At 45.7% G+C, this 13,915-nt stretch overlaps 1 protein-coding gene across 1 annotated transcript in view; it reads left to right on the top strand.

The window, feature by feature from the left end:
* MTHFD1L (methylenetetrahydrofolate dehydrogenase (NADP+ dependent) 1 like) overlaps positions 1-11,355 on the top strand; it is a 175,756-nt gene extending 164,401 nt beyond the window's left edge. Inside the window, exon 27 of the mRNA XM_058664618.1 lies at positions 11,200-11,355. Within this exon, the coding sequence (XP_058520601.1) occupies positions 11,200-11,289 (90 nt within the window). The 3' untranslated portion in view covers positions 11,290-11,355. The remainder of the gene's footprint in view (positions 1-11,199) is intronic.
* The last annotated feature ends 2,560 nt before the right edge of the window (positions 11,356-13,915 follow it).

Here is a 13,915-nt window from a genome sequence, read left to right as displayed (position 1 = left end):
GAAGAGGATGTGAATGAGAATGTACAAATAGTTGAACAGAAAACCTTTTGGAAAACAGGTTGAGAGTGACAGGTGTAATACACACCCATCATACAGCTGAGTCATTCTGTGCCTCTTGACTCGAGAGAAACAAGATTTGCACAGATTTGCACCTAAACATCCACAGTTCTCACAATAGTGCGCATTAGACTTTATACTTCAGTGTGTACTGTGTATCACACACAAGTTTACCTCAGTAAAACTGTTAAATCATGCGTTTGTTCAAAAATAAAGTACAAAAAACAGAAAAATAAAAGCAAAAACTTCGCAAAGATTAGATGGGCAGTCCAGAGGATTCAACATCCAGTAATTAGAGTTCATCATAAAACAAGAACAATAGGGATCCAGAGAAGATCCTGGAAGCTTTCAGAGCTGGAGGGTAGAAATGTATTGACATGCAACTAATCCAAACTGAAAATGGAGGGGAAGGGGAAGAAACTTCGCAGCAGCACTGGAGTGCACTCTTCAAAATGCAAATAAAATATTGTACCCAGAGAAGCCATTAGTAGGGTGAGCTGAGAGCAGAGACAAAGCTAGTGTTTTCTTTCTTTCTTTCTTGGAAAGTCAGAAAGAGAGAACTAGAGTAGTGTCGTCTATCCACTGGTTCACTCCCCAAATGGCCTTAACTCACCAAGTTGCCAACCTGGAGCCAGGAGCCAGAAACTCTATCCAGGTCTTCCACATGCATGGCAAGGACCCAAGTGTCTGGACCATCCTCTGCTGCTTTCCCAGGTGCATTAGCAGGGAGCTGGAGTGGAAGCAGAGCAGCCAGGACTCACAGTGTACTCCAGCATGAGATGTTGGCATCGTGAGCAGAGGCTTCATGTGCTGTACCAGAACTCCAGCTCCATGATGAGACATTTTAGAATTGCCCTCTGTAGCCTTTTGCTCAAGAAACTACCAGAGTCATCATCCAAATGAGCAGGTCATGAAAGAAGAAGATGCATCTATTCATTTTAGTTTTTCTCTGCTGTGTGGCAGAGTGCTTCTAATTTGGTGGCTTAAAATATTGCAGGTTTATTATCTCACAGTCTCTGCAAGTCAGGAGTCTTTTCCGAACTTAGCTGAGTTCTCAGCCTCTGGCTTCTGGCAATATTGGTGTCACCTAGGGCTACCTCACATCTAAGGCTTGGGGGTCCCTGGGGTTACTTGCAGAATTGGTTACTTGGTGTGGTACGACTGAGGATGGAGTCCACATGTGGAATCTTTGAATTCGTCTCACTTGCAGCATAGAAACGTATTCCTTGAAAGCCAACAAAGGAACAATCTGCTAAGACAGAATGATATGCCGTCCCTGTACCATGTTCTGTTGGTTCAAAGCGGGGGACTCATCCCACACAATACGATCCCAGGGAAGGGAAGCTAAGGCCACAGGAAGGAGAGAGCAATACCTGGGGTCATGGTGGAGGAGCCTACCAAGCAGTTTGCTAGAAGAGTAATCTGTCCCTGAACCTGTGAAGGCATGACCTGCAGGAGTGTCAGAGTGTGCCAGAATGTGAGGAGCAGGTGCATGGGAAACTAAGCACAAGGAAACACAATTGGTAACTCCAGGAGAGCAGATATTGCACAAGAATGGGAACAAACAGTGTGCAAACTGGTCCCCCAGTCCTAACAAATCCTGCTATGACCAACAGCCTGATAGCTCAATGTTCAGAAAGTGAAAGGGGGCAGAGAATATGTCAGGCTATAAAAGACCTAAATCTAGACCAGGCCTTTGGCCTAGAAGAAGAACCGACCAGGTCCTGGCTTCAGCCAGGCTAAGTCCTGGTGCCAGCTATGTTGAGCTGTGTCTGCTCCCCCCCATCTGTCCACCCATCAAAAGTAATAGTAAATGAAAGCTAAATTTTTACCTTCTATATTAGAAAGCCAATGGGTAATATAAAAAGCTGCACAATAAGACAGCATGTGATGGATGGGGAAAAGAATGGTAGTGCTCACCTCTTAGGAGCAGAGGTGCTGGGAGATTTGGGGGCCAAGATGGGGGGCAGGCATGGTAGGCAGGAAACTGTCATTTTTCATGCTGAGCCCTGAGGAATAGTGTGACCTTCTAAGCTGTGATTTATATTGGTTAAAGTTAAATTTGAAAAACAAAATAAAGAATCCATCATGTTTTTTTGGAGCTTTTTTTCTGTTTTAGTGTGCATGTGCTTGTAGCAAAGCGGATGGGAGGTGACTTACAAATGACTTAGAAGTGCATGGTTTTCTTCTGTGTCCATCTCTGAGACTAGCCTGGGAGAATGTGCTCTGCGCGATGCTGTGTTCCAAAGTGAAGAACCCATGGGAGCACTGAGATGGGGAACAGCAGGTGCACCTCCTCCCAGCCAGGGACCGCTCACTGAGCCTCCCAGGCTTGTCCATTCAGGCAGGAGGAGGGTTCTGCTCATTGAGGCCTTTGCAGACAGTCCAGCAAAGTGGGAGGAAGGCATTTGTGAGAATCTCCAGTTGATGTGAAGGCACGTGCAGTGCCTCTGTCTGCTGGGGTTGCCCTAGCGGAATCCCACAGGTGCAACGGCTCACAGCAAAGCTCAAATTCAAGTCCTGGGGATAAAAAGTCTGAGATCGAGGAATCAGCAGGCTTGGTTTCACCTGAGGCCTCTCTGTTGGGCCTGCACAGGCCTTATCTCTATGCCAGACGTCCCTGGTGTCACTTCCTCTTTCTATAAGGATACCAGTCCAACCCTCATGACTCTTACTCAGTCACCTGTTTAAATGCTGGATCTCCAAACCTACCAAAGGGATGCATGGCCTCAGCAGAGGAGTTTTGAGATGAACACTGTCTAGTGCATAACACAGCAAACCACTGCTACACCCAGTTTGAAAACCTGTGCATGGAGCTAGGATCTGGTCTGGATCACCTGGGAGGAGAAAAAAAGGTTGTGTGGAACAGGCACGTAGCCTGGTGGTTAAGGTGCTGCTGGAGGTCTCCACATTCATGCTGGAGGCCAGAGTTCATGCTGCTTCCAGCTTTCTGCTACTGCGCACCTGGGAGGCAGAAGGGATGTCCTGACTAGTTGGGTTCCTGCTACCACATGAGACACAGATTGGCTTCTGGGCTACACCATCTCTCTGGCCCAGTGCCGGCCAGTGAGGGCATTTGAGGAGTCAACTGGCAGATGAGGCCTTTTATTCCCTCTTCTGCTTCCTCATGCCAGCTCTCTGATTCTAAAATCTTTAAAAAAAAAAAAAAAAAAAAATTTTTTTTTTTTTTTTTTTTTTGCAGATTCGCAGCACAGTGTAAGTTTCTAGTATTTGGAAGAGTTCACTTAGGTCACAGGGTGGTCCTGAATTCTTTCTTAGTTCAGCAAGTCTTGGCCAAGCCAGGTGTCCAGCTAGCGAACTTGAAATGAGGCCACCCTCTCTCTCTCTCCAGGCTTCCCCAGACCACTGCTTTGCCACTGTCCCAGGAGTAGCATAACAGGGAGTTGAAGTAATAGAATTTCCCCGAATCTTCCCGGGTTTGCCTCTGGACTAACTCAGCATCTCTAGGGAGGAGCCTGCAGAGCCAGTCAGGGCAGGGTGAAAACTCGGTGCTCAGCGCCAGCCCAGCCCACTGCCTCCATCTCAGCTGTTGGAAGGCTCAAGGATTGTGATTATGGTGAAATGAGGCAAGGCAGGGAGGCAGCCCTCCAGTGGAAATGAAGTGAATGCAGTGTAAATAATGAGACACCTGAGTAGTGGGTGAGATCCCTTAGGTGTCATTTTGGTAATGAATCAAGGCAGAGTATGGAGTGGGAGAGAAATGCGCGGCTCAAGCCACAATGGCACTGCTTTGGAACTGTCTGGCTTGGATGTTGCCCACATACTGGGACTAGTTACCGAAGCAAATATCCAGCGTAAAGAAGAGTGACTGATTTTTCCTTGAATGTAATTCCTAAGTGGATAGTAGTCACTCCTTACACTTCTTGGAAGAGTAGTAAGTATATTATCTTAAGGGAGTTTTGCCTTAGGTCAATTACAAGATCTGTATCATTTATGGAAAAATTTTTTTTTATAATAATAAGTATTGTTTACTAACTGCTGTAACCACTTTAAAGATACGGTTTGGAAAAGTAGCATCCAAAGTATAGTCTTAAAAATTCAGAAGAAATCAAAACTAAACTTTTCAGACCAAAGTGTATTGTGATGAGTACTGTAGCTGGCAGATCAGTAGCTCAGTAGGTTGGTTAGGCTCCCATTGCAACGATGGGGAATCTGTGACATTTCCTGGTGCGAATCCAGCCCTGGTGAATCCATCCCTTGCTCTGCATTGGGCGCACAGGGTGGCAGTAACGCTGGAAACCACGATGCAAGGAGGGCAGTGTTGCCCAGTAGCTAGGGCCCCAGGCTGTGGCGTCATACTGCCTGCCTGTGAAGTCCACCTGCATCAGGCACTAGTCAGGTGCTTTTCGGCAAATCACTGTTTCACTTTCCTAGTCTACAAAATAGTAATAGCTGAGGTAGTCGTAGTCACAATGCTGCCTTTGCAGTAGTGTAGGAGTTAGATGAAATACTCATATAGTCTACGTGAAGCACCTGCTGCCATTGGAGATGCCAGGACGCCTCGTTACTACTTTACAGGGGAAAGCCTGTTAGCCTAAAGCTCCTAGTCCTGTGTGATTCCTGCAGTCGGTAACTTCTGCCTCGCTTTGTTTGCACCTGGACAACCAAACCCTCCCGTTTCATTTACACTTCTTTCCCTCTAAAAGAAATATCCCTGATCTCTGATGTTGCAAGAAACAGGCCCAGAATGCAAGTGGCAGCTCTACTTGGCTCCAATGCCTACAGCAGCCTTCCCCTTATTTAGAAATTACCCCAATTATCAATTTTATTTCTTTTGTTAAGACTTTTTTTTTATGTGAAAGGCAGAATTACAGAGAAGGATATCTTCCATTGGCTCACTTATTCTCCCACATGGCCACAACAGCTAGGGCTGGACAAGGTGAAAGAACCAGAAGGCCCACGTGCTTGCACCATCTTCTGCTGCTTTCGGGGCATTGGCAGGGAGCTGGATCTAAAGTGGAGCAACTAGGGCTCGAACCAGCACCCATATGATATAGGCTTGGCAGGGGATTTAACCCACTGCACCACAACCCTGGCTCCCCGATTATTACTATTTAAAAATAGTAATCTCCTTGAAAATCAAATACCAGAATTGTACATGTAGAATGACCTGATTTATGTATGTAACTAGTAGTCATTTTACAAGGGTAATCCAACGACTCAGGTAAATGGAATTGAAAGGTTTAATTTAAAAATTTGAAACCCAGTTTTTTGGTTGCTTTTTTTTTTTCATGATACTCATTCTCCATTAACTTTTTTTTTTAAAGATTTATTTATTTCTATTGGAAAGGCAGATATACAGAGAGGAGGAGAGACAGAGAGGAACATCTGTCTGCTGTTTCACTCCCCAAGCGGCTGCAACAGCTGGAGCTGAGCCAGTCCAAAGCCAGGAGCCAGGAGCTCTTCTGGGTCTCCCATGCAGGTGCTGGGTCCCAAGGCTTTGGGCCGTCTTCAACTGCTTTCTGGGTTTGTGACTTCAACCTGGTTCATTCCTAGTCATTTGGGGGGGTGCATGAGGGGATGGATTATTTTCTTTTTTTTTTTAATAAAAAAAATGCAGAGAGGAGAGACAGGAAGAGCTTCTGTCCGATGATTCACTCCCCAAGTAACCGCAGTGGCCAATGCTGCGCCGATTCAAAGCCAGGAGCCAGGAGCCCCAAGCCTTTTCCGGTCTCCATGGTTGCAGGGTCCTAAGGCTTTGGGCCATCCTCAACTGCTTTCCCAGGCCACAAGCAGGAAGCTGAATGGGAAGCGGAGCCACTGAGATTAGAACCAACGCCCATATGGGATCCTGGCGCATGCAAGGCGAGGACTTTAACCACTACACTATCGTGCCGGGCCCTCCATTAACTTTTGAAGACCTCCCTCCCCCTTATAGTGGCTTGATTGGGTCTTGCAGTGCGGGACATGGAGAGAGAACACAGCCATTTACTGACTCACCTCTCAAATGCTTGCAGTGGCCAGGACTAGCCTGCGCAAAAACCAGGTGTCTGGAAGGCAGTCGAGGTCTCCCACCTGAATGGCAGAATCCAATTATTTAAGCCATTACTGCTACATCCCAGGGTCTGTAGGAGCAGGAAGCCGGCGTGAGGAGTCCGGGCTGACTGTCAGACCCGGGTACTCCTTTCTCAGCACACAAGTCTGAACTAGCTTCCTAACTGCCAGGCCAAATGCTAAGCCCTACCTGCGAGCTTACACAAGACGTTGTTTGTGGGAGTCACCCCCGTGGGACTTTATTTTCAGGGACAGATATCCTCTCACTGAGACTTATACACTCTCCCTTACAAAAAGGGAAAAACGAAGGCAACTGTATTTAGTCTATTTTTCAAGGCCACTGAAACAAATTGCAGTAATTTGAGCTGTCTGCTACTATCACAAAATGTGAGCACAATGTGGTAATTTTTATAGTAATTGAACATGACTTCCATCTTAAAAATTCAAAAGTTAGGAATTTTTCTCTTCATTCTTTTTATAGATATAAAACCATTTTTTAAATCTCAAAAACTAAAGAAGGATTTTACCCAAATGTTTCAGTGAGGGGCTGTCCCGCTAGGAGTGAAGCCAAGGACTGGTCTGCTAGTGTCCTCGTTGAGAGCCCTTAACCACAGTAGCTGAGTTAACTGAAGCATCACTGTAGCAGACACTCAGGAGATTCCATGCCCTGAGTATCCCTGACTACTTACTAAACACAGAGCACCTTTTGAATACTGTGCAGGTAGAGAAAAGAAAAACTTCCAGAACATTCCATGTCTGTAGAATCAAGCCAATAGAAATCCCAATTGCGGCAGTGCCATCTGTTTTCATTAAAAGGATTTCTCACTCTCTCCTTCCCTTAAATCGCTTGACTTTTACACTGGATCGTTCTTCTCGTGCGTCATCCTGGAGTCACTTGTATCATTACCTGAATGACAATTGAATATGAAGAATTCTGTCTCTCACATCCGAAAGAGGAAAAGGGAAGAAACCAAGAAAAGGCCTAGTTCCTTAGAAGTTGTTTGTGTGTGCCTTGTTCTCTAATCATCCTCTATCTTTGCGCATCTGTTTTCAAAAATATTTACTTGGAACCCAGTACTGCCAGGCAATGTGTTAACAACTTGGAAAAAATACTCTTGCTTAAGAAAGACTTTAAAGTTTTGAGCTATTTCATTAAAAAGAAAAACTGTTTTTGTTTACATCACATGATGTAGTGTTTCAAAGATAAGCTGAAGCTCAGTAAAATCAGGGAGTCCACACAGTGACTCGAGAGGCCCAGCTGTAAGTGTCAGCACCTCATGTTGGTGCCGGTTCTAGTCCCAACTGCTCTGCCTCCAACCCAGCTCCCTGTTTGTGGCCTGGGAACGCAGTGGAAGATGGCTCAAGTTCTTGGGATCCTGCACCCAAATGGGAGACCTAGAAGAAGCTCTTGACTTCAGATCAACTCAGTTCTGGCCATTGTGCCAGGAGCTTCTTCCAGGTCTCCCACATGGGTGTGGGGTCGCAGGGAGCTGGATGGGAAGTGGGGTAGCCAGGATAAAAACCAATGACTATATAGGATCTTGGTGCTTTGCAAGGGGAGTATTAGCCAATGAAGCCAGTATGCTGGGCCCACCCCTCCCCCAAAATTTTAGAGCTTGTTTGAGCAATGATTCATCAGTTGGACTGCTCCAAACCGAAACTGGTACACAGGCTCAACAGTGGATCATCAGTGGGAGGTAAGGAGACTTCTGTGGAATAAACACAGATATAAAGCAGAGAAAACATTAGGTACAATTCTATCTTGTCGCCTTTAGCTTATCCCATTAAAAAGCTCTGACAAAGCTTAATGGCTGATTTGGATTGACTGAACTTAAATTCTGAAATATGGACATTTACAAGAAATAGATCTGTAAGTTTTATTGAGCTTGCAACTCATGGAAGATTTAGGTCACTGGTATGACCATGTCTACTCAGTAATTGTTCAGGCCTGATTTCCATTTCAATTTACTTTTTTAAAATATGTATTTATTGGAAAGGCAGAATTACAGGGAGAAGGAGAAACATAGAGAAAGATCTTCCATCCATTGGTTCACTCCCCAATGGCCACAGTGACAGGAGCTGAGCCAGGAGCCAGAAGCTTCTTCCCACCCTCCCACACGGGTGCAGAGTTCCAAGCCTTTGAGCCATCTCCTACTGCTTACTCAGGCCATAAGCAGAGAGCTGGATGGGAAGTGGATCCTCCGGGACATGAACCACTCATGGGATGTCAGTGCCTGAGGCATAGGCTTAGCCTACTGTGCTATAGGACCGATCCCATTTTAATTTGCTTTACATCTGTTGGCTAACATAGGTTTGTTTGGCTATTGGTATTTTTTAAGCAAGATAATATGAATTGGTTGTTGGGGGGATGGGAGAAGCCGTACAGAAGGACTTCTTTGGCTTTGGATCGTGAACTACAGAAACAAAATAGTTGCATTAAGTGCTGTTTCTTTTCTGAACCAAAATAAAAATGGGTGACTCATTCAATAGGAAAAGGTGGTGAATTCAAATAGGAATAGAAAATAAACTTCCACAAGCACAGTATGCTTAATACCTTTGTATTGTGTGTCATAATTCTAGCACTTTATGAGACCATTTTTAATAGCAGTTCTCATCCAGCAACACTCTGTTACTTCTCAGTGATGGGTTTGCAACACAGGACTTGGTCTTTACTGTCCATAAAGGCTTTCGTAAGAACTCACAGTAAGCTCCAAGTTAACCCCAAATCCCAAATGATCTGGAAGATTCATGGTCCTGAAGGGCAAAGGCCAGTGATTTGCACTTTGGTAAAAGAATCCATTAACGTAACAGACGAGGAAGTAGATTTTAGTGCCTCCTTGGTTATTTTAAGCAGGAGGCCTCCTCAGAGGGCACACAAAGTCAACAGAGGTCGCCACTGACCCTGGCGTGTGGCCAGAGGTCAGCTACCCAGGGCAGCCTGGACCTTCTCTTCCTGTGTGCTCTGCTCACTCCTGTCTGAGGACTGCCTGGTGGCCTTCAGTCACAGTTTTTGTCCAGAAAGAATTCAGTATAAACTACAAGTGTGGTGAACAAAATTCTACTTTGCATTTGCTCAGCGGGAGGGGCTTTAGGAGTGAGGCTTGTCTGTGCACAAGTCAGAGAGTCCCTGGGTCCCACGGTTTCTTTGAGTGTCTGTCCTGTTGCTGCTGAGCCCAAAGAAGCCAGTGCAATTCTTAGAAGCAGCTGGGAACATGGAAATCTTTGGATGAAGTCATTTTTCTCCCATTTGTAAGAAATAAGTTGGAACTAAAGGAAAGATGTTGCACTTTTCCCGGTGGACAAGGTCTTAGCTGATTTGAACTGCCAGTTCGGTGACATCATGGGCAGGAGAGCAGCTCCCAGCACCACAAGTGTCTCATCCTACCTTGGCCAGCACTTGTCTTTTATCATCTAGAGGCTGATGTGGACTTACTGGACTTAAAGATTGATTGATTGATTGATTGATTGATTGATTGATTCAGTTCCTTGAAAGGGAGACAGTCCTTCCAGTCGCTGCTTCACTCCCCAAAGTGGCTGCTATGGCTGGGCTGGGTCAGACCAAAGCCAGGAGCTTGCTCATCTCTCCTGGTCTTCCACATGGGGCTCAAGTACTTCGACCATCTTACACAGCCTTCTGGGAGTATTTGTGTGGAGCTAGATCAGTAGAGCATCCAGGAATCGAACCAGCAACATGAGATATCAGTGTCATCTACTGCACCACTAACACTGGTCCCAAGCGTTATATTTTTGTGTCTTTAAAAAAAAATGTGGGGCCTGGCACAGTAGCCTAGTGGCTAAAGTCCTTGCCTTGCACGTGTCAGGATCCCATATGGGCACCGGTTCTAATCCCAGCGGTCCTGCTTCCCACCCAGCTCCCTGCTTGTGGCCTGGGAAAGCAGTCGAGGATGGCCCAAAGCCTCGGGACCCTGCACCCGCATGGGAGACCTGGAAGCAGCTCCTGGCTCCTGGCTTGGGACCAACTCAGCTCTGGCCATTTCGGTCATTTGGGGAGTAAATCATCAGATGAAGGATCTTCCTCTCTGTCTCTCCTCCTCACTGTATATCTGATTTTCCAATAAAGATAAATCTTAAAAAAAAAAAATGTGTAGAACAGACATGCAGTGTGATGTCATCTGCAGAGGAATCTTGCACTGGTAGCCCTGGGTACATGGGCCTGTGTTCCAGGCTCCTGGCTTTGACCTATCCCAGACACAGCTGACACAGGCATTTGGGCAGTGAGCCAGTTGATGGAAATTTTTCTCTATATGTTTCACTCTGTCTTTCAAATAAGTAAATCTTTTGAAAGCCAAAAAAACACCCAGCTCAGAGCAGGTTTTCAGGCCACGCACTTTGGCTGGGATGCTTGGTGTCAGAATGGGCCTTCTGATCTAGCTCCCTGCTAATGCACCTGGGAGAGCAGAGGAAGACAGTCCAAGTACTTGAACCCATGCCACCCACGTGGGAGACCCAGAGGATGCTGCTGGCTTCAGCCTGACAGCCCTAACCATTGTGGCTGTTTGGGAAGTGTACCAGTGGAAGATTTCTCTCTTTCTCCATGATTCTTTCAAATAAGTAAAACAAAAAACAAAAGAACAGGTCCTACCCACATGCCTCTTCAGTGCGAGGAGCTCATCTTTGCTGGGGTTCACCATGATTACTTCATTTGGAAGAACTGTTTAAAGAACTGCTGTGTGTCTGTAGGATGTTGGGAGACCAGGGCAGAAGGTAGTGCTCTGGGTTTCTAAGAGGCTGATATTTGCCTTTTCTATTTCATTTCATTGACTAGCACAGATGATAAATGTAGATCTATCTCCTAAAGCTACATGAGGCTGATTGAGCTGTAGGATCCATTTGCATCATAGATAGCCTGTAATCACTGTGAATACTGGCTAGCATTTACTGACATGTCATATTTTATATCCTCTACTAATATATACTAACAGTATTTTTATATTGCTTACTAATACTTACAAGAATGCTTTATGTGTTATTTATCCTTATTTAGCATAATTGTATATTATTTACTAATTACTGACATAATACATTTAAGCTATTTAATGATGTTTATCAGCATAATTGTCGTATTACCAGTATTACCGACGTCTGTTGCTTGGTTCTCTTGCCCAGATGAGCACCATGCCAGGGCTGCCCACTCGGCCCTGCTTCTATGACATCGATCTTGATACAGAAACAGAGCAAGTGAAAGGTTTGTTCTAAGTGGACAGGACTATCGCGGGACCCAGTGCTCAGGTAAGCTGTGGCTTTTAGTTTTTCTTTTCTTCTTCTTTTCTTTTTTTCCCCCAATTCAAACCTTTTTTTGTTCTGTTGTTTTTCTGGTCTTTACTGCAAAAGTGATCTGCTAAGTAATTTCGTCCTTTGGCTGTTGTGTATTCCTCCCGTATGACTGCCTTTCCCTTGGGGTCTTCTCCTGGGACATGCAGTTGGGTAGTCCAAGCAAAGACTCTCAGTGTGCCAGGCCTTGAGACCAGAGGAAAGTCACATCACATCATCTTGGGATATAAACTGATTTAAAATGGCTCTGGACGTGACAAAGGAACCAGTAATTTTTCTCCTTCCAGAATTAAAACCAGTATCTGCTGTTAATTTCTAAAGAGTCACGTCCTGCCTTCCTACCGTATGTGTGAAAAAGAAATCTAAGTGTGTTGCTTTCCTGGGGCCCCTCTAAAGTCTCATCAACCGAGCAGCTTCGAAATTTGATCTCCTGCAGTTCTGAAGGCCGGAAGTCCAAAGTCAAGGTATTGGCTGGGCTGTATTCCCTCTGGGACGCTGGGGAGGATGTGTCCTGGCCTCCGCATAGCATCCCCAGCTTGCAGGTGCCTCAAGACAGCCTCTGGCTTTGTGGTCCTCCCTGTGCCTCTGTCCTCATGTGGCCTCCCATTCATATTGGGCTTGAGCCCAGGCTGTTGGTGTCATCTCAGTTTCAGGATTCTGCAAAGAAGCTGTTCCAAAGTTGGGACTTCCCTATCTTGTGGGGCAGACATTCAACATGGCATGAAGAATATGCTAAGACCTTCTGCCATTGGAGAAACACACAGACACAGGACCGATTCTGTAACCCAGATCACCCCAGGAGTCATGAGGACAGGACAACAGAAATCTTTCCACTTGACAGGTCTTGATGTTTGATGTTGGAGAGGTGGGGCCTCATTTGAACCTGCCGTAGACAGCCCTGCGTGGGGACTCCCAATCTTATTCGTATCTGCCCTTTAGTTGCAGCCACACCTGATGGCTTCCATCCTACCTGCTCATGACAGAGAGGAGTGGCCACACTCCCCGAAAAGCCCCCAAGCAGAAGTGAAAGGCTTCAGCTGCGTTTGCCACCCCATATATCAAACATGTCCTCCCAGATTACCAGACATATCCCTTCTTACAACACCTCCAACTCCTGGTCCACAGCCCCCTCCTTGCTGCCAGCATATTGTAGGCCTCCCAGATGAGCTTGCTCTCCAGCCGTTCCTGGGCAAGGGCCCTAAGCCAGCCGTGCTGGGTTCTCACACTCATTGACCTCACTACCAGCAGTCAACGTGGGATTTCTTTGTAAGACAGTAAAAGACCCAGATTACAACAAGGAAGTGAAACGGCCACTTGAGTTATTTGAAAGCAAGGTGTGGAACTGTTAGTGCTGCATGTGTGTTTGCGTGGTGGCTGCTGAGAGCTAGGAGCTGTCCTAAGTTTAAGCCATACCCATGTGGTTGCCTCTTCATTGTTTCTGAGAAAGAAAATGAAAAAAGGATGTTAGCACAGAAATCCATAAACTTGAGCTTTGAAAACTGTTATTTTGGTCTTCTCAAATGACTTTGTGTGCTGCAAATGTCTTCCTAGCTAAGCCTTGGGAAAATAACAGTACCATTCCTCTTAAACCAAAACTTGACCCTCTTCATGTCAAGAACCCATTATGCTCAGTTTCACATTTGTCCTTTTACTCCACAAAAATTTCTCTCCTCTCTCTTGGATGGTATTTTTCCAGCCATTTGATCAATTCTCATTTGCTCTCCAAGTAGGTAATGTGAGCCTGATTATACCTTAGTTATTGCCGCTGAGACATAAGTAATGCCGAGAGATGTATCATTGCCTTTTGCTTATTTGCTTACTTATTTTAATCCTTAAGATATCTGTCCTGTGTAAAGACTGAGTAGGCTCCTGCAAGTCAGGACGCTGGCCTGTGGTAACTAGAGTTAGCCTTCAGTATTCAGAGTTTCCACTTCCAAGGACTTGGCCAACCATATCTGAATTATTTCGGGAAAAAAATTCTGGAAAATTCTAAAAAGCAAAAACTTTCATTTACCACGTCCTGAGCACAGTATGAGGTCAATGAGAATGAAGTAATACACAAGCATTGTGCATTCAGTATTGTAAGTAATCTGGAGGTCATTGAAAGCATACAGAAACCGTGCTAAAAGACGAGCTATTTTATATGAGAAATGTGAACATCCATGCATTTGGCCCTGGAAGCAAGCCCCGTGGAGACCAGGGAACAGCCCTACCCACAGTGTCCCAGATGCCTCAGTCAGCAGGACCTACAGGACAGGTGTTGTCACCATCCCCTAAAGTTTCAAGAGAATCAGTCCTTCTCTCTGGGTACCAAGAGGTGGCATCTCAGGCGTGACCCGGACATAGCAGACATGGAGCTGCCCTGCCTCTCTGCCCCACTGCCTCTCATGATTTTTGCTCCTGTCACCTGTCATGTTAGCATGAACCCAGTAAAATGGCTGTATTTTTACTTCAGAGCTGCAAAAGCCCAGCCCAGAGAGATTAAAAGCATGCTGACATTGACACAGCAAGAAACTGCAAAAGCTGAGACGCCAGCCAGTCCTGCCTCTTC

This window comes from Ochotona princeps, chromosome 1, assembly GCF_030435755.1.
Source record: "Ochotona princeps isolate mOchPri1 chromosome 1, mOchPri1.hap1, whole genome shotgun sequence".
Lineage (NCBI taxonomy): Eukaryota > Metazoa > Chordata > Mammalia > Lagomorpha > Ochotonidae > Ochotona > Ochotona princeps.
The sequence above is the reverse complement of the archived record's forward strand: the minus strand, read 5'-3'. Positions and strand labels throughout refer to the sequence as shown.